This window comes from Mobula hypostoma, chromosome 2, assembly GCF_963921235.1.
Source record: "Mobula hypostoma chromosome 2, sMobHyp1.1, whole genome shotgun sequence".
NCBI lineage: Eukaryota > Metazoa > Chordata > Chondrichthyes > Myliobatiformes > Myliobatidae > Mobula > Mobula hypostoma.
In genome coordinates this window covers 33856151-33880964 of record NC_086098.1, presented here as the reverse complement: position 1 = coordinate 33880964, position 24814 = coordinate 33856151, and the positions used below count along the sequence as shown (strand labels likewise).

The 24814-nt window shown below is 41.7% G+C and overlaps 1 protein-coding gene across 9 annotated transcripts in view; it reads right to left on the bottom strand.

The window, feature by feature from the left end:
- Positions 1 to 24814, bottom strand: part of supt3h (SPT3 homolog, SAGA and STAGA complex component) — a 425840-nt gene that overhangs the window by 91714 nt on the left and 309312 nt on the right. For all 9 annotated transcript variants that reach the window (XM_063035264.1, XM_063035273.1, XM_063035254.1 and 6 more), the window contains 2 exons: positions 21992 to 22125; positions 5423 to 5498 (listed from right to left, as the gene is read on the bottom strand). In XM_063035264.1, the coding sequence (XP_062891334.1) occupies positions 5423 to 5498; positions 21992 to 22125 (210 nt within the window). The remainder of the gene's footprint in view (positions 1 to 5422; positions 5499 to 21991; positions 22126 to 24814) is intronic.

Here is a 24814-nt window from a genome sequence, read left to right as displayed (position 1 = left end):
CAAATGGATTCATGAGTATTAGTGAAATAGACAACACGGCATCAAATATTATGGGGAGAAGGCCGGGGAGTGGGGCTGAGGATGGGGAAAAAAGGATCAGCTAGGATTGAATGACAGAACACACTCAATGGGCCAAATGGCCGAATTCTGCTCCTATGTCTTATGAGCTTAAGCTCAAAAAACGTGCTGAATTTAAACTGAAAATAACATGGCAGTGGTTTCTGTTGGTTAAGTTGATGAATTTGATAATACTAATGAAGGCTGGGAGTCGTAAATCAAGTGGGTTGAACTGTATTGTAACTTGAACAATGTGGAGGAGCTAAAGGAAACCCCTACACTCCTTGCTTAATGGGTACAAGGACGTATAGTCTCTTACACAACCTAGTAACCCCTGAAAAGCCAGCAAGCAAGACATACGACGAAATTGTTACAATTTTACAAAATAACATCAGCCCTAAACCATTGGCAGTAGCTGAGAAATTTAGATTTTACAAAAGGAGTCAAAAGATGGAAGCATTTTTGAAATATTGCAGAACTGCACAAACTTTCCTGGTACTGTGACTTTACAGATGGAGTTTCTGATGCATTAAGGGATAGGCTAGTATGTGGCATGCATCGCCAAAGCACACTAAAGGGGCTACTGTCTGAAAGTGACCTAAGCTTAGAATGGGGATTGACCATTACAATATCATTAGAGACAGTAGCAAAGGACACAGCAGAACTACATCAAAGAATGTGAAATGCACACAATATCCCTGAATGGAGTAAAATGCCAAAAAATGGTATTGATGTGGCAACTCCTCCCATGATGCAAATGACTGTTGGTTCAAAGAAAAGTTTGCAGCAAGTGTCACAGACAAGGTCACATACAGTGTGCAAGGCAGACGAAAAGCACAACCAAGTGAAAAGTCTCAAACACAAAACTAAGCATATGCATAAAGTGACCAAATATGAAACTGAATCAGACAACACAGAGTCTGACAAAAGTGAGCTGCCATGCCTAGAATTGCATAGTGCTACAGAAGCAGATCACAAAATCATATGGATGACAATAGACGTGCCTGGCGTAAAACTGAAAATGGAACAAGGCACAGGATCAGCTTTGTCCATAATTTCAGAGGCTGACTACAACAGACTGTTTTCCAAGACACCATTAGAGAAGACTTCAGTGATGCTAAAGACCTACACAGGCAAAAAAGTGTCTCCCAGAGGCAAACTGAAAGTAAATGTAACATATGGAGGCCAAACACAACAGTTTGAGCTTTATGTATTGAAAAATGGAGGGCCAGCACTTTTTGTACATGAATGGTTGAGAAAAATCCAACTAGACTGGCACTCAATTAAAGTTCTCAATGAGGCATGAATAGGCAACAGCAGCCCAAATTTAATGCAGACAAGTGTGAGGTGTTGCACATTAGTAGGACCAACCAGGGTAGGTTTTACACAGTGGAGCACTGAGGAGTGCAGTAGAACAAAGGGAGATGGGAATACAGGTCCATAATTCATTGAATGTGGTGTCACAAGTAGTTAGGGTCAAAGTATTGAGTACAGGAGATGGGATGTTATGTTGATGTTGTTTAAGATATTAGTGAGGCCTTATTTGGAGTTTTTTGTGCAGGTTTGGTCACCTACCTATGGGAATGATGTAAATCAGGTTGAAAGAGTACAGAGAAAATTTACAAGGATGTTGCCAGGTCTGGAGGACTTGAGCAAGTGAAAAGACTGAATAGGTAAGGACTGTATTCTTTAGAATGTAGAAGATTGAGAGGAGATTTGACAGAGGTTACAAAATTATGAGTGGGAAAGATAGATGGGAGAAATGAAAGTTTTTTCCACTGAGGTTGGGTGGGATTACAACCAGAAATCATGGCTTAAGGGTGAAAGATGGGAAGTTTAAGGGGAACATGAGGGGCAACTTCTTCACAGAAGATCGTGAGAGTGTGGAATGAGCTGCCAGCTCTAGTGGTGCATGCGAGCACAATTTCAAAGTTTAAGAGAAGTTTGAATAGGTATATGGATGGTAATGGGACATTTAATATGAGCAAAAACTAATTGAGAAAATTATCATAATTCCCTTCATTTATTTGGGACACTATGCCACTTAATTAGTGCAGGAGACTGTTGCCGAACAGGTTCTGGGCAGTATCAGTCGGGTACACTTGCTTGGCTGTTACACGCTACACCATGCTTAGAGTGATTTTTTTTTTAAGTGTCAATTGCATGTGTTTGTGTTCAAAGAGCAGTGATCTTTGTCAGTGATAATTGATGAGGAATGAGCAGTAAGACAATTTTGAACTGTGTTCCTCACTGCAGTTTCAAGTATTCAGGCTTGGAGATACCAGAAATGGCCCGGAGTATAAATGAAACTATTTCACTACTTCAACAAGTTAGAAACTACCGAGAATTTGAAGGTATTGAATGTTACAATTAAAATGAAGATTGGGAGGATGCATTCTTTGATAGCATTGTCTGAAGGCAGTCATTATTTGCACTAGATGTCTGCACCGATTTTGTTCATTGCCGCACTGGATGAATTGTTTGATCGATTACTGTTAGGAACTAATACAGTTTTATAGTACTGTAGTACTATTGCTCATGTTCTAACTTGTTCTGTATTTGCATTTAAATACATGCTACTCAGTTTGCCTTTTTATAGAAACATAGAAAATAGGTGCAGGAGTAGGCCATTTGGCCCTTCGAGCCTGCACCGCCATTTATTATGATCATGGCTGATCATTCAAATCAGAACCCCGCCCCAGCCTTCCCTTCATACCCCCTGATCCCCGTAGCCACAAGGGCCATATCTAACTCCCTCTTAAATATAGCCAATGAACTGGCCTCAACTGTTTCCTGTGGCAGAGAATTCCACAGATTCACCACTCTCTGTGTGAAGAAGTTTTTCCTAATATCGGTCCTAAAAGGCTTCCCCTTTATCCTCAAACTGTGACCCCTTGTTCTGGACTTCCCCAACATCGGGAACAATCTTCCTGCATCTAGCCTGTCCAATCCCTTTGGGATTTTACACGTTTCAATCAGATCCCCCCTCAATCTTCTAAATTCCAACGAGTACAAGCCCAGTTCATCCAGTCTTTCTTCATATGAAAGTCCTGCCATCCCAGGAATCAATCTGGTGAACCTTCTTTGTACTCCCTCTATGGCAAGGATGTCTTTCCTCAGATTAAGGGACCAAAACTGCACACAATACTCCAGGTGTGGTCTCACCAAGGCCTTGTACAACTGCAGTAGTACCTCCCTGCTCCTGTACTCGAATCCTCTCGCTATAAATGCCAGCATACCATTCGCCTTTTTCACCGCCTACTGTACCTGCATGCCCACTTTCAATGACCGGTGTATAATGACACCCAGGTCTCGTTGCACCTCCCCTTTTCCTAATCGGCCACCATTCAGATAATAATCTGTTTTTCTATTTTTGCCACCAAAGTGGATAACTTCACATTTATCCACATTAAATTGCATCTGCCATGAATTTGCCCACTCACCCAACCTATCCAAGTCACTCTGCATCCTCTTAACATCCTCCTCACAGCTAACACTGCCACCCAGCTTCATGTCATCCGCAAACTTGGAGATGCTGCATGTAATTCCCTCATCCAAGTCATTAATATATATTGTAAACAACTGGGGTCCCAGCACTGAGCCTTGCGGTACCCCACTAGTCACTGCCTGCCATTCTGAAAAGGTCCTGTTTATTCCCACTCTTTGCTTCCTGTCTGCTAACCAATTCTCCATCCACATCAATACCTTACCCCCAATACCGTGTGCTTTAAGTTTGCACACTAATCTCCTGTGTGGGACTTTGTCAAAAGCCTTTTGAAAATCCAAATATACCACATCCACTGGTTCTCCCCTATCCACTCTACTAGTTACATCCTCAAAAAATTCTGAGATTCGTCAGACATGATTTTCCTTTCACAAATCCATACTGACTTTGTCCGATGATTTCACCGCTTTCCAAATGTGCTGTTATCACATCTTTGATAACTGACTCCAGCAGTTTCCCCACCACCGACGTTAGGCTAACCGGTCTATAATTCCCCTGTTTCTCTCTCCCTCCTTTTTTAAAAAGTGGGGTTACATTAGCCACCCTCCAATCCTCAGGAACTAGTCCAGAATCTAACGAGTTTTGAAAAATTATCACTAATGCATCCACTATTTCTTGGGCTACTTCCTTAAGCACTCTAGGATGCAGACCATCTGGCCCTGGGGATTTATCTGCCTTCAATCCCTTCAATTTACCTAACACCACTTCCCTACTAACATGTATTTCGCTCAGTTCCTCCATCTCACTGGACCCTCTGTCCCCTACTATTTCTGGAAGATTATTTATGTCCTCCTTAGTGAAGACAGAACCAAAGTAATTATTCAATTGGTCTGCCATGTCCTTGCTCCCCATAATCAATTCACCTGTTTCTGTCTGTAGGGGACCTACATTTGTCTTTACCAGTCTTTTCCTTTTTACATATCTATAAAAGCTTTTACAGTCAGTTTTTATGTTCCCTGCCAGTTTTCTCTCATAATCTTTTTTCCCCTTCTTAATTAAGCCCTTTGTCCTCCTCTGCTGAACTCTGAATTTCTCCCAGTCCTCAGGTGAGCCACTTTCTCTGGCTAATTTGTATGCTTCTTCTTTGGAATTGATACTATCCCTAATTTCTCTTGTCAGCCACGGGTGCACTACCTTCCTTGATTTATTCTTTTGCCAAACTGGGATGAACAATTGTTGTAGTTCACCATGCAACCTTTAAATGCTTGCCATTGCATATCCACCGTCAATCCTTTAAGTGTAATTTGCCAGTCTATCTTAGTTAATTCACGTCTCATACCTTCAAAGTTACCCCTCTTTAAGTTCAGAACCTTTGTTTCTGAATTAACTATGTCACTCTCCATCTTAATGAAGAATTCCACCATATTATGGTCACTCTTACCCAAGGGGCCTCTCACGACAAGATTGCTAATTAACCCTTCCTCATTGCTCAAAACCCAGTCCAGAATAGCCTGCTCTCTAGTTGGTTCCTGGACATGTTGGTTCAAAAAACCATCCCGCATACATTCCAAGAAATCCTCTTCCTCAGCACCTTTACCAATTTGGTTCACCCAATCTACATGTAGATTGAAGTCACCCATTATAACTGCTGTTCCTTTATTGCACACATTTCTAATTTCCTGTTTAATACCATCTCCGACCTCACTACTACTGTTAGGTGGCCTGTACACAACTCCCACCAGCGTCTATACTTTTATAGTTTAAAAAAATCTATTTCCATGAAACTTCAGCTAATTGGGGTAGCCGGTTAAATGAGCCAAAATATACTAGTCCTGATGTGTCCCAATTAATAACCAGAATCCACTATATCTGTAATATAATAATCTCCAAATCTGCTTACTAAAATCAGATTGTACTCACCAAAACTGAGCTGGCGGCTCTCACAGTACTCTGCATACTGAGATGAATCCATCGTCCGAGTTTGGCGCTCAGCTCTCTGGGATAGAAGATAAATTGCACTATTATTTTGAAGCTACAAAATTATTGCTGTGGCCTAAACATAGAACAGTCAAGTACAGGAATATACCCCTTGGCCCAACACTTCTGTGCGGACCATGATACCGGTCTAACTAATCCCATCTGCGTTCATTTGGTCTGTATCTCTTGATTCCCTGCATGTTCACGTGACTGTCTAAAAGACTCAGATGTTGCTATTGTATCTGCTACCACCACCTCCTCTGGCAGTGTGTTCCAAGCGCCTAGCACTCAGTGCAAAAAAAAATTGTCGCCCACATCGACAAATTTTCTTCTTCTTACTTTAAACCTATGCTCTCTACTAGTTGACATTTCCACCTAAGGAAGAAGACTCTATCTACTCTATCCATACCTCTAGTAATTTTATATACCTCTATCAGCACACCCCTCAGCTCCTGTCACTACAGTAAAAACAAATGGAGTTTGACTAACCTCTCCTCATAGCTAATAAACTCCAAACCAGTCAACATTCTGGTTGAATCTCTGCTCTTTTGAAAGCCTCCACATCCTTCCTAAATTGTGGCAACCAGAACCATACATAATAGTCCAAATGCCCAATAATCATAGCTAAAGATTTATACACACAGAAATTCTGCAGATGCTGGAAATCCAGAGCAACACACATAAAATGGTTGATGATCATGCTGCCTTTCTTTTCTGTCACAGTTTCATGGCTACCGAGAGAAGAAGGATCTCAGAGTTGCATACCATAATAATAAATGAATAAATGAACCTTGAAATGTTAGAGGAGCTCAGCAGGTCGAGCAGCACCCATGGAAATGAATAAATAGTTGAGATTTCAGGGCATGACCCTTCAAAGTTTTATATAGCTGCAACATAACTTGCAAACTTTTATACTCAATACCCTGAACCATCTCATTTCTCCTCTAATTTCTTATTGATCTACAGTCTACTGTACCCTTTGACAACTTTCCTCCCAATACATCAATATTGGTGTCTCTGCAAACTTAATATCAGACCACCTATATACTATATGTATATCTATTATATATATGAGGTTTAGGCATTGATCTTTGCAGAATACCACTTATGAGAGACCTCCACTCAGAGAAATACCCCTCCAGCCTTACCTTATGTCTTCTATGACCAGGTCAATTTTGTATCCAACTTATCATTGCACTGGAAATCCCATGTGCCTTAATCTTCTGGACCAACCTAGTATGAAGGACCTTATCAAATGCTTTACTAAATTCTACACTGACAGCATCTACTGCACTATCATCATTACTCGTTTTTAACTATCTTAAAAAACCTGTGAGACAGAATCACCCCTGTACAAAGTTGTGCCAACTTGCCCTAATGTTCATGTTTTTCCAGAAGAAAGTACAGTACATCCTATCCCTAAGAATCTTCGCCAATAATCTGCCACAGATCACAGAGTAACTAGGTTACAATTTCCTGATTTTTTTTCTCTGTTACCCTTTCTGAACAATGGAATAACTTTAGTTATTCTCCAGTTTTCTGGGATGTCACCAAATTTAATTACTGAAATAATCTATTTTACAATATTCAAACAAGATTCCCTCCTTCTAGACCATTCCTGATCTTGTTAGTCACATTCTTATTCTGTGAATGAACTGAATCCGCACCATATGTATATGCAAAAACGATAAGCATTGAAGTAATAATGTCGTTTTTGTTTTATCTTAAATACCTGCTTATTTGTAATATTACTTCATAAAATGGTTATTAAATAGGTTTAAAATTTACTTCTGTAAAAGACTGAATTTTTGTACAACTCTATATACAGTGCGAGCAGAGTTGAATTTCTCCCAAGGATTAAGTGTCATTCCAGTGAATGATATCAGTTTCACCTTTTAAGTTTACTGAATAATACATATTTCCTCAATGTGAATTTTCCATTACATCAGTGATGGAAAAACACATTTCCCATAGTGATAAAATCTCAGCATTGTCACTCCTGTTACAGATGTAGGTATCATCTTTATTTTATTTATTCGTTTTCCAAGTTCTGGGCATTGCTGTCCATCATAGTCCCCTGATGCAGATACCACTACAATGCTGTTAGATAGGAAGATTCAGGATTTAGGCCAGCAACAGTAAAAGAACACCAATACTAAACTGCAGATGCTGGAAATCCAAGCAACACACACAAAATGCTGGAGGAACTCAGCAGGTCAGACAGCATCTATGGAAAAGAGTTGACGTCTCAGGCCGAGACCCTTCCTCAGGACGAGAAAAAAAGATGAGAAATTAGAACAAGAAGGTGGGGAGGAGAAGAAGAAATACTAGGTGGTAGGTGATAGGTGAAACCTGTAGAGGGGCTGCGGTGAAGTAAAGAGCTGGGAAGCTGATAGGTGAAAAGAGATAAAGGGCGGGAGAAGGGGGAATCTGATAGGGGAGGACAGAAGGCCATGGATAAAAGAGAAGGGGGAGGAGCACCAGAGGGAGGTGATGGGCAGGTAAGAGATAAGGTGAGAAGAGGAAACTGGAATGGTAATGGCGAAGGGAGTTCCTGAAGTTCGAGAAATCAATGTTCATGCCATTAGGTTGGAGACTACCCAGACGGAATATAACGAGTCGCTCCTACAACCTGAGTGTGGCCTATCGCAACAGTAGTGGAAGCCATGGACTGACATGTCCAAATGTGAATGGGAAATAGAATTGAAATGGGTGGCCACCAGGAGATCCCACTTTTTCTGGTGGATGGAGCATAGTTGCTCAGTGAAGTGGTCTCCCGATCTACATCGGATCTAACAGGAGGCCACACACCAGGAACACCGGATACAGTGTACGACCCCAACAGACTCACAGGTGAAGTGTCGCCTCACCTGGAAGGACTATTTGGGACCGTGAATGGTACTGAGGGAGGAGGTTTAGGGGCAGTTGTGGCACTCAGTGGGGAGTGACAAATTGGTCAAGGGAGGCGTGTAGGGTGTGATCCCTACCCTACACGGTAGGGTGGGGGGGGCGAAGGGTAAGATGTGCTTGGTTGTGGGATCCTGTTAGAGATGAATTCCAAGTGAGGATGGTGGCAATTTGGAAAGGAACCTTCAGAAGGAAGTTTTCCCACCTGTTCTTGGTGGTTGAAACTGCTAACTGGGAGTGTTGTTGGAATGCTGTGTGTTCTGTAGATGGTCCACACTCCACCTCCTGGTGTAACAAGTGCCTAGAGTAGTGAATATAGGTATATGATACAAACCACATTTCCAGAAAAGTAGGGATATTTTCCAAAATGCAATAAAAACAAAAATCTGTGATATGTTAATTCACATGAACCTTTATTTAACTTACAAAAGTACAAAGAAAAATTTTTAATCGTTTTACTGACCAACTTAATTGTATTTTGTAAACATACACAAATTTAGAATTTGATGGCTGCAACACACTCAACAAAAGTTGGGACAGAGGCATGTTTACCATTGTGTTACATCACCTTTCCTTTTAATAACACTTTTTAATCGTTTTGGAGCTGAGGGTACTAATTGTAGTAGATTTGCAATTGGAAATTTTGTCCATTCTTGCTTGATATATGACTTCAGCTGCTCAACAGTCTGTGGTCTTCGTTGTCTGATTCTCCTCTTCATGATGCGCCACACATTTTCAATAGGAGATAGGTCTGGACTGGCAGCAGGCCAGTCAAGCACACGCACTCTATGTCTACAAAGCCACACTGTTGTAGCCCGTGCAGAACGTGGTCTGGCATTGTCCTGCTGAAATAAGCATGGACGTCCCGGGAAGAGACGTTGCCTTGATGGCAACATATGTCTCTCTAAAATCCTAATACACGCCTCAGAGTCAATGGTACCTTCACATACATGCAACTCACCCATGCCGTGGGCACTGATGCAGCCCCATACCATCACAGATGCTGGCTTTTGCAGCTTTCGCTGGTAACAATCTGAATGGTTGTTTTCATCTTTAGCACGGAGAACTCGACGCCAGTTTTTTCCAAAAACTAGCTGTAATGTGGACTCATCTGACCACAGCACATGGTTCCACAGTCTTTTGGTCCATCTGAGATGAGCTTGGGCCCAGAGAACTCGCCAGCGTTTCTGCATAGAGTTGATGTTTGGCTTCCTCCTTGCATAATACAGTTTCAAGTTGCATTTCTCGATGCAGCGACGGACTGTGTTGAGTGACAATGGTTTTCCGAAGTACTCCCGAGCCCAGGTGGCTATAATTGTCACAGTAGAATGACAGTTTCTTAGGCAGTGCTGCCTGAGGGCTCGAAGATCATGCGCATTCAACAGTGGTTTCCGACCTTGCCCTTTATGCACTGAGATGTCTCTGAATTCTCTGAATCTTTTCATAATATTATGTACTGTAGATGTTGAAAGACTTAAATTCTCTGCAATCTTACGTTGAGAAATGTTCCTTTTGAGCTGACTAACAATTCTCTCACAAATTTTGACACAAAAGGGTGAGCAACGACCCATCCTTGCTTGCAAAGACTGAGCCTTTGATGGACGCTACTTTTATCCCAGTCATGATACCTCACCTGCTACCAACTAGCCTGCTTAATGTGGAGTCTTCCAAACTAATGTGGTTAATGTAACCCCACTTTTTAAAAAAGGAGGGAGAGAGAAACCGGGGAATTATAGGCCGGTTAGCCTAACGTCGGTGGTGGGGAAACTGCTGGAGTCAGTTATCAAGGATGTGATAACAGCACATTTGGAAAGCGGTGAAATGATCGGACAAAGTCAGCATGGATTTGTGAAAGGAAAATCATGTCTGACGAATCTCATAGAATTTTTTGAGGATGTAACTAGTAGAGTGGATAGGGGAGAACCAGTGGATGTGGTATATTTGGATTTTCAAAAGGCTTTTGACAAGGTCCCACATAGGAGATTAGTGTGCAAACTTAAAGCACACGGTATTGGGGGTAAGGTATTGGTGTGGGTGGAGAATTGGTTAGCAGACAGGAAGCAAAGAGTGGGAATAAACGGGACCTTTTCAGAATGGCAGGCGGTGACTAGTGGGGTACCGCAAGGCTCAGTGCTGGGACCCCAGTTGTTTACAATATATATTAATGACTTGGATGAGGGAATTAAATGCAGCATCTCCAAGTTTGCGGATGACACGAAGCTGGGTGGCAGTGTTAGCAGTGAGGAGGATGCTAAGAGGATGCAGGGTGACTTAGATAGGTTGGGTGAGTGGGCAAACTCATGGCAGATGCAATTTAATGTGGATAAATGTGAAGTTATCCACTTTGGTGGCAAAAATAGGAAAACAGATTATTATCTGAATGGTGGCCGATTAGGAAAAGGGGAGGTGCAACGAGACCTGGGTGTCATTATACACCAGTCATTGAAAGTGGGCATGCAGGTACAGCAGGCGGTGAAAAAGGCGAACGGTATGCTGGCATTTATAGCGAGAGGATTCGAGTACAGGAGCAGGGAGGTACTACTGCAGTTGTACAAGGCCTTGGTGAGACCACACCTGGAGTATTGTGTGCAGTTTTGGTCCCCTAATCTGAGGAAAGACATCTTTGCCATAGAGGGAGTACAAAGAAGGTTCACCAGATTGATTCCTGGGATGGCAGGTCTTTCATATGAAGAAAGACTGGATGAACTGGGCTTGTACTCGTTGGAATTTAGAAGATTGAGGGGGGATCTGATTGAAACGTATAAGATCCTAAAGGGATTGGACAGGCTAGATGCAGGAAGATTGTTCCCGATGTTGGGGAGGTCTAGAACGAGGGGTCACAGTTTGAGGATAGAGGGGAAGCCTTTTAGGACCGAGGTTAGGAAAAACTTCTTCACACAGAGAGTGGTGAATCTGTGGAATTCTCTGCCACAGCAAACTGTTGAGGTCAGTTCATTAGCTATGTTTAAAAGGAAGTTAGATATGGCCCTTGTGGCTACAGGGGTCAGGGGGTATGGAGGGAAGGCTGGGTTCTGAGTTGGATGATCAGCCATGATCATAATAAATGGCGGTGCAGGCTCGAAGGGCCGAATGGCCTACTCCTGCACCTATTTTCTATGTTTCTATGTTTCTATGTAAACCAGTGTTACTGGAATATTCTGTGCACTTTTCAACCTTATTTTAACTCTGTCCCAACTTTTGTTGAGTGTGTTGCAGCCATCAAATTCTAAATTTGTGCATATTTACGAAATACAATTAAGTTGGTCAGTAAAACTATTGAAAATCTTTTCTTTGTACTTCTGTTAGTTAAATAAAGGTTCACGTGAATTAACGTATCACAGATTTTTGTTTTTATAGCATTTTGGAAAATATCCCAACTTTTCTGGAAATGGGGTTTGTATATGTAGGTGTGCAGAGACTCAGTTAGGCATACAGTACGTACAGGATTTGGCTTTACAGACAGATGGAGCACCAATACATAAGATATCCTTCTGCACTTCTCATTAAACTAGAATTGATATCTAATAATTTGGTAATAACAAAAGAATGAAAGATATACCGGGCCATGAGGTTACAGATTATGGGGATGTATATTCCCACTGCTGGCGTCCACTGTGCCCCATAGATGTTTTGTTTTGAACTGTCAGATTTGTTTTGAATCTATTCAACTTGGCATGACGGTAGTGTCACATTACATGATGGAGTATATCCTTGAAGGACATTGCTACCAATCCAGTCATGGAGAAATGCATCTGCCACAAATTGGATGAGGAGGTCATGATGAAGTTGACTTATCCCCTTGCACGAGTTCCCACCCAGAGAGATTTCTATTCTCTTGCAACAATCAGCATTTCTTCCAAAACACTGTTGAAACTGCTCCCCGCTCTCACCTCAGATTCTCTGACCACTTCTCTGTTATGTTAACTCCTGTATATCAACCATTGATTAAATGAGTCACACCAGTTCAAAGGAAGATAAAGACCTGGCCAGAAAGAGCAACCTCAGCTTCGCGGGATTGTAACCCGTTTAGGGAGGAGGCTACCTATGACCACCACATTAACATGGCTGGACTTGCGAGATCTGTGATTGGCTGCATAGAGAAGTACACTGAGGATGTCACTGTTATTAAACACATCTATGTGAGGGCAGGTGAGACAGCAGAGGTCCATACGGAGCTGAGAAATCCTGATACTGACTTCAGATCAGGGGATAACACTGATCTCAAGTCAGCAAGAGTTGTGTTTTCCTGTGCCATCAGGAAGGCAAAATGGGAATATACAGCCATTTCTGTGACACCAGAGACATGAGTGGCATGTGGCAGAGCATTCAAACTATAACAAATGACAAGTCTATGCTTCACATCAACGGCAGTGATGCTCCTCTTCCTGAAAGGCTGAATGTATGTTACACTTGGTTTGATGCATGGAACAATGTGTCGGTGACGAAGACCATCCCCCTCCCCACCCCGGGGAGAAGGCACTCTGTCAGGCCACAGCTAATGTGAGAAAAACCCTAGCCAGTGTCAACCCATGTCCAGCTGCAAGGCCTGATAATGTACCTGGTTGGGTGACGAGGGACTGTAAAGCCTAGTTAACAGAGGTTCTAAGAGACATCTTCAACAACTGTCTGGATCAGTTCACTGTCTCCTCAGGCTTCAAAGCAGTCACTATCATCCCGGTGCCCAAGAGAGTGACAGTAATTTGCCTCAATGACTGTCATCCAGTGGCAGAGAGCTCAATAATAATCAAGTGCTTTGAGTGGCTGATTATGGAATACATTAAATCCCATTTTCGTACTACATTAGACCTTTTCCAGTTCTTGTATCACTCAAATTCACCCACTGATGTTGCCATACCTTCTGCACCCCACTTTGTTCTGTCCCACCTGGAAAATGGTGCCTTATGTGCCAGGACGCTGGTTATTGTCTTCAGCTCGGCATTTAATACAACTACCCTTCAGAAGCTGGTGGGTAAACTGTCCTCATTGGGTCTCAGCACCTTTCTCTGTAACTGGATTTTGGACTTATTGACAAAAATGCCACAGTTAGGCTGTGTTAGCAGCAACATCTGTAACTCCATCACACTGAGCACCCACGCTCCCCAGAATTGCGTGCTCAGCCCACTGCGGGTCACGCTGCAGAAGTATGACTGCACTGCTAGATCCAGTTCAAACAAATCATCAAGTTCGCTGATGACCCAATGGCTGGCTAATCAACAACAATACAAGACGGCGTACAGAGAGTAGTAGAGTGGTTGGCAGAACGGTGCGAGCACAGCAACTTGAGTCTCAACGTGGACAAGACCAAAGAGATGATTGTAGACTTTAGGAAGGTACAGGCTTACTATCCTCACTGCACATACAGTGCTTCTCCACAGAGAGAATTAGGAGCACCAAGTTTTTGGGAGTGCACATAAGGGACGATCTCACCTGGTCCCTCAACACCACCTCTTTGGTCAAAAAAGCACAGCAACTTCTCCATTTCCTGAGGATACTGAGACTAGTGAGCACCTCACCCCCCCCCCCACCCCACCATTTTAACCAATCTTCATAGGAGCATCACTGAGAGTTGCATTGCAAGGCATTTGACCACAAGTCCCTACAAAGGATTGCAAGAACTTCTGAGAGGATCATGAGGATCTCTCTTCCACCCATCTTTATCAGGATACTTATCAGGAGTGCTGCATATGCAGTGCCTTTAGCATTATCAATGATCCCTCCCATTCAACCAAATTCTCTTTGACCCACTACTATCAGGCAGGCAGTACCATAGCATTAGGATAAGAACTGTTAGGATGGGAAACAGCTTTTTTTCTCCCCCACAAGGCTATAAGACTACTGGACTCCTTGCCACCACCCAGGTCTTATCATGTACGAAGCGCCAGTAGCGTTATACTATTTACTTTTTACCTTGTGTAGTAAATGCACCTTATTATTTGTTAATTTATTTGCAGTAATATTTCTTTATGTGTTATATGTGTGAGTCATATGTACTGGGTTGTACATGTTGTTTTGTTTGGCGGTATACATATGCACAGTTGAGTGACAATAAATTGAACTTGAACTTGAACGTAGATGAGGCTTATTCACCAAGTGACCATGGCAATCAGAGGTAATCAATGGGATGTTTCTTGTCCTTTAAATCTTGTAGTATCATACAATACTACAGCGTTTCTTCTGTAGCTTCCGTCCTGCTAATAGGATAGGATGAACCCAGGTACGATTCTGTGAGTACAGCTATATCGGGCAATTGTGTGACAATGTGGAAGGCAGTTCTCCAGCCCAGAGATATTTAGAAACAGGATGCTGCAAGGTTTCTTGAATATCTTTTTATCTTACCTATATTCAATGCCTAGTTTTCTTCCAATGTTGCATCATGGTACACTTTGCTTACCAGGCCAATAAGAACATAAGAAATAGGAGCAGGAGTAGGCCATCTGGCCTGTCAAGCCCGCTCCACCGTTCAATAAGATCATGGCTGATCTGGCCATGAACTTATCTCCACCTACTTGCCTTTTCCCCATAACCCTTAATTCCCCTACTGTGCAAAAATCTATCCAACCTTGTCTTAAATATACTTACTGCTTCATTGAGCACAGAATTCCACAGATTCATCACTCTCTGGGAAAAGCAGTTCCTCCTCATCTCACCCTAAATCTACTCCCCGAATCTTGAGGCTATGTCCCACAGTTCTAATCTCACCTAACAGTGGAAACAACTTTTCTGCCTCTATCTTAACTATCCCTTTCATAATTTTATATGTTTCTATAAGATCTCTTCTCATCCTTCTGAATTCCAGCGAATACAGTCCCAGGCAACACAATCTCTCCACATAGTCTAACTCCCTCATCTCTAGAATCAACCTGGTGAACCTCCTCTACACCCCTTCCAAAGCTAATATATACTTCCTCAAGTAAGGAGACCAGAACTGCACACAGCACTCCAGGTGTGGCCTCACCAGTACCCTGTATAGTTGCACCACCTCCCTTCTCTTCAATTCAGTCCCTCTAGCAATGAAGGCCAACATCCCATTTGCCTTCTTGATAGGCTGCTGCACCTGCAAACCAACCTTTTGTGATTCATACACTAGCATTCCCAAGTCTCTCTGCACAGCAGCTTGCTGTAATTTTTTACCACTTAAATAATAATCTGCTCTTTCATTTCTCTTTCACATTTACCACCATTGTACTCCACCTGCCAGATCCTTGCTCATTCACTTAACCTATCTATACCTCTGTGACTCCCTGTATCTTCTGCACAATTTGCTTTTCCATTCAATTTAGTGTCATCAGCAAACTTAGATAGACTACACTCGACCCCCTCTTGCAGATCATTAACGTATATCATGAACAGTTGTGGGCCACCATCGACCCCTGCAACACACCATTCACCACTGATTGATAACCAGAGTAACACCCATGTATCCCAACTCTCTGCTTTCTATTAGTTAGTCAATCCTCTATCCCTGCTAATACAGCAGCATCTATGCATCCTTATTTTATGGACAAGTCTTTTATGCGGCACTATGTCGAACACCTTCGTCCATTTCTTCCCCTCTATCCATTACAGTCGTTATATCCTCAAAGAACTCCAGTAAGTTTGTCAAACAGGACCTGCCTTTGCTGAATCCATGCTGCAGCTGCCTGATGGATCCATTTCTTTCCAGATGCCTCACTATTTCTTCTTTAATGATAGCTTCAAGCACTTTCCCAACTACAGATGTTAAACTAACTGGCCTATAGTTACCTACCTTTTGCATACATCCTTTTTTGAACAGTGGCATGACATTCACCATCCTCTAATCCACCGGGACCTGCCCAGAGTCCAGAGAATTTTGGTAAATTATCACCAAAGCCTCTACAATAACTTCTGCCTTTTCTGGGATGCATTCCATCAAGACCAGGAGACTTATCTATCTTAAGGCCCAAAAGTTTGCATTCATTGGGCATTTAAGAGTCAACCACATTGGCTGGCTCCAGCAATCCATTTAGGCTGGGCTGGTCATAGATGATAAATTTCCTCTCCTGAAGGACTTCGGTGAACCAGATGGGTTTATAACAATCCAGCAGTTTTCCAGTCATCATTACTAATGATTATTTTATTAAGTTACATTATTAAACTGGATTTAAAATCCACAGTGGGATTTGAATTTATGTTTCTGAGTTGATAATCCCGGGCACTGGATCAAAGTCGAGTTTACTGCCATATGCATGTATGCACGAATGGATGGAAAAACTCACTTGCAGCAGCATCACAGGCACAGAGCATCATACAAGCAGCATTCACAATAAAAGCATAAATGAAATATAAATTATACACAATTTTTACAAGAAAGAACACAATTAGAAAATGAACATTTGAGTGGGAAGTGTTCACAGTGTTGCTAAACTACAGTAATTAAGATTTTATTTTCTGATTGGTTTAAGAACCACATGGTTGGAGGGTAGTAGCCGGATGGCAGCTGCAAAAAGATGGCATGGCTGGATCTTTAATGACACATGCTGCTTTCTTGAGGCAGTGCCAATGGTGGGGAGGGACGTGCCCATGATGTATAGGGCAATGTATCACTCTCTGCAGCTTGTTACAACTCTATGTATTTAAATTACCCTACCAAACCATGATTCAACCAGTCAATATACTTTCAAGAATGCATCTGTGGAAGAGATTTATATTACACACACACACACACACACACACACAAAGTGTTTGGTAACAAGCCAGTCTTCTTTAGAAAGTAAAGATGCTTTTGTGCTCTTCTTATGATTGTATCTAAGTGCTGGGTCCAGGACAGGACCGATTATTCACTGTGCAAGTAAACTGTTGCTCTGTACTCTAATCATTAAAGCAAGAACCAAGCACGTGTTATTTCTAGCCAACATGAAGTACTAAAGGAACATCTAAGATCACACTTATGAATTCCAGTGGTGCAAATGTTCCAGGTGTCTTTGCAGCTGTACTGCTCCACGCAGCAGTCCCCTTACAGCCAAACTAGTAGTTTGACAGATTACAGATCGTTAAAATGTATGGGCATGTAGGTTAACTGGTGACTGTAAATTACCCCTCATGTAAAAGGGAGTGGAGACAATCTGAGAGAACTGATGAGAATGTGGAAGCACTTAACAAAGTCGATTAATTAGTGTAAATGGTAGCGCGAACTGAATGGGCTGAAGAATCTCTTCAGTGCTGTCCCTGTATCCTTATCAAGCCTTCCTCTGGAGGTTATCTCACTGTGCTCCTTATTCGAGCCGACAGCCAAACTGGTAAATGACTTCAACCTCTGAGAACTGGGATCATGAACTTAATCCTCTCTTCAGCAATCCACTTCTGCCTGGTGAATGCCATGCACAGAAACACCTCTAAATACTCCCCCTCTGCTGTATATAATTACCATTATTGGGATGATGGACGAGGGTGTGAGCTACAGAGACATGGTCACCCTTTTGATTCTACAGGCTCATCAGTTGTGCCCTGGTCAGCTGGTATTCCTGGGTCGTTTGAAATAGGAAAGGCATATGCATGGTCATGGGAAAGGACAGATGAAGAGGCACATTTATATGCAACATGTGCTTGTTGTGTATGTGGAACAGAATCAAACTGAGTGTTTCATTGTCTCCAATTCTCCTGGATCCTCTTGATTGTTACATCCATTATGGCAATCAAGCTCAAGTTTGTTTCAAAACAAGCTGCTTCTTGGCATGGTAGGGTCTTCTACCAGTTTGCTGTATTACATTTTCTTGCAAAGGAAAGGTAAGTGTGTTAACAAGTGATTGGATGTGGTGCACATGAATCCTTCAAGAAGTGCAAGAATAAAATGAACCAAGTCTAAGTTGGTTTCAGTTTGTTCATAAAACTATTTATTCATGGAATGCGAGCATCATAGGCTACCCCGTATGTTCTTGCCCATTCTATTTGTCCTCGAGAAGGAGGTTACATTCTCAAAGAACTTCAGTGTGTTTTGTTACATCCTCAAAGAATTTTGCAACATTTACAACAGCAAAGCGGTAGGCCAGCAGCTGCGCCACGGCGCATAGAAATTACTTCTTCAGAATGAAAATTTCCCAGCAATTTTTTTCTACACCAGTAAAGTTTGTTTGCTCCTAAGCCAGTCAGCGGCACGCAAGGGGATATTGTGGGAGGTAATTCAGGAGGGAGGGGCTCATGTGACAGCCCCAGGTAGGCGAGTTCATTCAATGCTCAGAAAATGCATTTCACGCTCCTCATCAGCCTACTGTCCTCCCCTCCGTGCAATACAGCGCTCACCAATTATTAACTGCCTATCCTATCTCATGTCAAAAGCTGAGAACGAACTCACACAAATAAACATGGTCCTACTACGCACTGCCATACTGGGCTGAAAGACCTCTAAAGAGATTGCTAATGGAGTTGCTCAGTCACTGCCACCACTGCAAACACTAGCATCACACAACGTATGAGGTTTGAAAAACGATATTTATTTTTTAAAATCACCATATCTTGTGGAAACCTAGGGTTCCGCGGAACACCAGTTGAGTAACCCTGTTCTAAGGTGTGGGTATATATCACAATGCTGTTAAGTTTCATCACTTTGACTCAGAGATGGTGAAGGGATGGTAATATTTGTTGCTGTGGTGTTCACCAAGCTTGGCAATTAAGTTGCAGATATTTCATCACCAATTGAGATGACATCTTCAGTGCACAGTTGTTGGTGTTTCTCTCTGGAAGTGCTCACGTTTATATAGTCCCCTGTTTGCTTGCTTCATTGGCTTCCTGATTGGCTACCTCTTCCGTTGACCTTTGAATTCTATTGGTTCGCATTTCTTTGGCTCTTAGCAGTGCAGAGATGGTGTCTACAAACCCCTAAGAGCCAACAGAATTCAACGGTGATATTCTTCCACATCAGGACAGCATGTGGCTAGGAAGGCAACTTCCAGGTGTTGATATTTCTATGCTTTTGCTGCCCTTGACCCTCTTGCTGGTAGATGTCATGTGCTTAGAAGGATTGTTGAGATGCTGCAGTTCATATTGTAGATGGTACAAACTGCTGCCACTGTGTGTCAGTGGTGGAGTGAGAGAATGATTACGGACAGGGTGCCTATCAAGTGGGCTGCTGTGATAGATTGGTGTTAAGGTTCTTGACCTCATCCAGACTTAGGGGCGTTAGGAAGTTGGTTACTCACTGCAGGATTCTTAGCCTTTGACCTGGATAATATGGTTACTTGAGTTCAGTTTCTGGTCGATGGTAACCCCCAGGATATTGATAATGAGGGATTCAGTGATGGTAATGCCATTAAATAACAAGAGATGCTAGCTAGATTTTCTCTGTTGGATCTTGCATTGCCTGACACTGTGGTTTGAATGCTCCTGTTATCTCCAGCCTAGGTCTGGATATCATTCAGATACTGCTGCGTGTGGGTGTGAACTGCTTCATTATCTGAGGAGGCATGAACACTGTTGAACATTGCTATCATCAAGAAATGTTCTTGTTTTGACCCTATGATTGAAGGAAGGTCACTAATGAAGCAACTGAAGAAGGCTCCATCTAGGACACTACCCTGAGGAATTCCTGCAGACATACCCTGATGGTTGACTTCAAAATCATCACAAACATCTTCCTTTATGCTGGGTATGATTTCAACCAGCAGAGGGTTTCCCCAATTCCCATTGACTCAGGTGTAGCCCTTGCTCTTGATGCTATACTTGATCAAATGCTGCCTTGATGTCAAAGAGGGTTACTCCCTTCACCTCTGAGCAGCACATTTGTCCATTTTTGGACTAAGACTGTAATAAGATCCGGTGAGGATGGCAACGCTTTGCAAGCAGCAAACAAAACTACTAACAATTTAATGAAATACACTTTTGTAGGACTACATCCACTACAACCTGCATCTTGTAATTTCCTGCTTGGAGCTGTCCTTTTGAACTGTCGGTATGACCTGGTGTCTTCGTGGTATCCTGAAATATTCGGTGAACTGGACTCCAGAGAGAGCAAATAATGAACAGACGTTTGGCCAATTAACGCGCTGAGCCAGATTAAAAGCATCGAGGCCAAGAACAGATGACAAATCAGTGTTCAGCTCAATACTGTGGGAGGAATTACTTGCCTCCGTGAAAATGGAGGCACCTCTTTCTCCTTTATTAGGGGGAGAGAGAGAGCCTGTGGTATGGCGAATATTGGATGAAATGCAAAGTCTTTGGGGTAACTGCAAGTCTGTGTCTTTGCTGTTGCTTTGCTCACGCTTAAGTGCTCGGTGGCAGGTGCGATGCTTATCTTGCCGGTGGGGGGAGGGGGGTTTGTTGCTTGCTGCCGCTCACGCGTGGGAGGGAGGGAAGCTGGGGGTGACTTTGGGGTTCTAACATTTAACTGTCGTTCATTCTTTGGGGCAATCCTCTGCTTTTGTGGATGGTTGCGAAGAAAAAGCATTTCAGGATGTATATTGTATACATTTCTCTGACATTAAATGTACCTTTGAAACCTTTGTGCTGACTCTGCAGCTGCAGCCTGTGGCCACCAGCACTCACTTCAGCTCTGAACCTGGCTGATATCTCTTAAACACATGGATTCTTACAGACGTGCAAATGTGAATCATTCAGCAATAATAAACTGGCGAAAGTTTTCTGAGAAGTTAATCAATCACCAATTAAATTTCCAAGCCATTATTGTGACTTCATAATTCAGAGAAGATACCCTCCAAGTCAATTCTTGCTCAACTCTTTACCAATGGTAGAAAATATTGTAAGAGAAGCTTTCAAAGAGCAGAATATATTCATTGGCATTGGGGATGAAGGACACATTTGTAGGCGATAGATCTTTAAGGGTATGTAACAAATTAGAATGAATTAAATACATCCAACCGTGCAGATTTTAATCCATTTGACAACTACAGGTCTCTTCATCCGTTCTGACATTGTGCTCTCATACTGATATAAACCTCCACATGAACGTAGTAAGATAATTGTGCACGTGGACAATAAGAACTGAATCGTCTGATGCAGCCTGCAGTATGGGAATGGACAATACACCAACATAATTTATTCACCAAAGAAATCAGAATCCAAGCACATTACAGAGGAGCTTTTGATTCCAGCTAATTGAACAAACTAACATTATTGCAGCCATAGTTGCCAATACTCTCAGGACACATCTACAGACATGAAACTGATTGAAGAGCACTGCTATTGAAAGAACTCCTTTCACTGCAAATCAATGAAATTTTAAATAATGACCAGTAGCTAAGCTGGGAAAATCGCACTTTCAAAGCCATATATATATAAGAAACATATTTGAATATTTATTTTCCCAGCATCCAGGGGTCATCCAGCAGCGTGACCCTTGGATGCCAACGAAACAATTTCTTCTGTGAACATAGCTTTAACTTCAGAAAGCATTCAGTTAAGTACAAATCCACTGGCAAACTCACAGTAAAATATAAAAAACATTATTACATGTTTTTTTAAATGAAGTGTGGAATCAAGACACCAGGGAAAACACATGCTTAGTTCAATTGGTAATGTGCTCATTCCACTCAAATAAAATGTCAGAAAAACAGATGTTGATACATTTCAAAACATCAGAATTTATCAATGTGAACAGACTAACTCTGGCAAGGTTAATCCCTTTGCTCCACCTACCTCCAGTCGCTCCTGTTTGACTTCATCAGCATCATCCTCCTCAAGCAAGCCCAGCAGCTCCCCTGTTTGGTCAATAGAACTGAGGAATTCTTGGTAAAGTTTCTGGCGCTTGTTTATACTGCTGCTGGATTTGTCTATGTGTGGGCGAATAAAAGGAAGGAAGAAAAATTACTAATGTAAATTCCTGAACATCTGCAGCACAGATGAGCCTGAGACTTACTTTCACCTGCTACAGACTTCTGTAAATGAAGAATATATTTTTAATGCATTCCCCCTCATTTTTTAAAACAAAGATCAGTAAAGACAGACTACAGCACAGCAAAATTTTCAATTACCAAAGGGAGGAGAAAGAATTTAAAGCAATACAACTATTCAGTACTATTTGTATCTTTCATCAGCACTGAAAACCAATTCCTCCTAAATTTAAAATAACTTTTATTTTGATTATATTTTATACTCAAGATGATGGATTGAAGGCCCAAAGAGAGGAAGAATTTTTTAAAAACACTTTCAACATACAGTACTGTGGTGGAATAGGGCACTCACAGGTTGGAGTACATTCAGAGAAAAGCTCATATTCATCTACATGCACAATATTTCAGAAACAAACTGTTTTAAATTAAGGGAACTATTTTTATATTTTTAGAAGCAACTATCAACACATAAAATTTGTGCTGATATGGACAATTTTCAAAGACAAAACATACCCACACTCCACCAGGCAGTATGCTTGCTGCTTCCAATGATAGCAAGAAAAGAGGTGTTTGTTGCGTGCACCTCCAAAATTGTTGAGCCTCTTTCAAATGAAGATAAAGACATTACTACCAAATGGAAACCCCTTAATACAAAACTGTCCTGTCCTAAACACAACTGATGCTGAGCAGCTGTGTTCAGCAAAATATGGTGAACACATGGTTTAAAGACAGCCACTGAAGAGTCTGATGGAGGCCACCACTAAAAACGTAAATTACTCAACTAAATATTGAGCCGGAATGAACAAGTGCTCTTCAAATCCTAAAGTATCTCTTGTTGCTGCAATCAGGTAGATGGTACAAGGGCCTCAGGACTCGCACACCAGGTTCAAAAGCAGTTACTACCCCTTAACCATCAGGCTCCTGAACAAAAGGTGATAGCTACACTCAACTGCCCATTCATTGAGATGTTCCCACAACAAATGATCTCATTTTAAGGACTCTTTATCTTGTTATCTCATGTTCTCATTATTTATTGCTATTTATTTATATTTGCATTTACACAGTGCGTTGTCTTTTGCACTCTTGTTGATCTTTTATTAATCCTGTTATAGTTACTATATGTCACAAAAGGGGATAACTACACTCACCTGTCCCTATATATATATTCTGATACTAAAATTTACTTTGAACTTTGACGGTTGCTGTTTGAAGTTTGTTCAATCACAGATTTTCCTTTCTCGCTCCTAATCATTGCTGCCTCTAATTCCTAATCACAGTGAGAAAGGAATCTCGTGTCTCAGTGGGATGGGGAATTAACAAAGTATTAGCAAAATGCAGAGAGGGAGAGAAAGATTGGGAATCAAGATTATCCAAGAGCAATAGTTCATCATTTCACTTAATGAGAATAAAACCAAAATAGAGACAGAACTGAAGAAATACTTAGGCAAATAAAATAGAGATTTCTCAACACCTCAGTAGAAAGCTTTTGAAGCCATATTGTAGGATATGTATTATAAATGTTTTACCAAACATTCTCAGTCAACATCTGATTAAAGTCTGCACATCAAGTCCTGTAGGAAACAAGAGTTTATTAGGATAAATACACAATAAACCCCAAGTATTCCATAAAAAGAGAGGGTGGCAGATCATGGTGGTGAGCCGCTTTGCAGCCGACACAGAACAACAGTGAAATGTGACAACAAATTTTTCATTACCAGAGCAACTAGCAGGTCAGAGTGAAAAAAGAAAGGATATAAACAGCTTGAATCTAAGAATAAGAACGAAACAGTCGCAAATTTGAACTGCTCCTTCCAATTGTTCAGGCCAGATGCATGAATATGACTTTACAAATTAAGATGTGCCAAACTTCTCTAAATTAAGAAGAACAAATGACTTCAGTATAAGAATCCTCATTTGTTTAATAAATACACAAGGAGAGACCTTTTTCCCTAAAATCCTAGAGTACTGAAAAAGACGGTACAAGATATTTACAAAGCACCAGAAGTGATTTTCAAAGATTCACTGGACACAGAACATGGTAAATAGATTCACATTGTGATTCTTTTCATTAAGGATCACAAGACAAGGGTGACAAACAAGGATCTCTAGATCTATACATATAACCATATAACAATTACAGCACGGAAACAGGCCATCTCAGCCCTTCTAGTTTGTGCCAGACGCTTACTCTCACCTAGTCCCATCTACCTGCACTCAGCCCATAACCCTCCATTCCTTTCCTGTCCATGTACCTATCCAATTTTTTTTTAAATGACAAAAATCAAACCTGCCTCTACCACTTCTACTGGAAGCTCGTTCCACACAGCTACCACTCTCTGAGTAAAGAAGTTCCCCCTCGTGTTACCCCTAAACTTTTTCCCCTTAACTCTCAACTCCTGTCCTCTTGTTTGAATCTCCCCTACTCTCAATGGAAAAAGCCTATCCACGTCAACTCTATCTATCCCCCTCATAATTTTAAATACCTCTATCAAGCCCCCCCCTCAACCTTCTACGCTCCAAAGAATAAAGACCTAACCTGTTCAACCTTCCTCTGTAACTTAGGTACTGAAACCCAGGTAACATTCTAGTAAATCTCCTCTGTACTCTCTCTATTTTGTTGACATCTTTC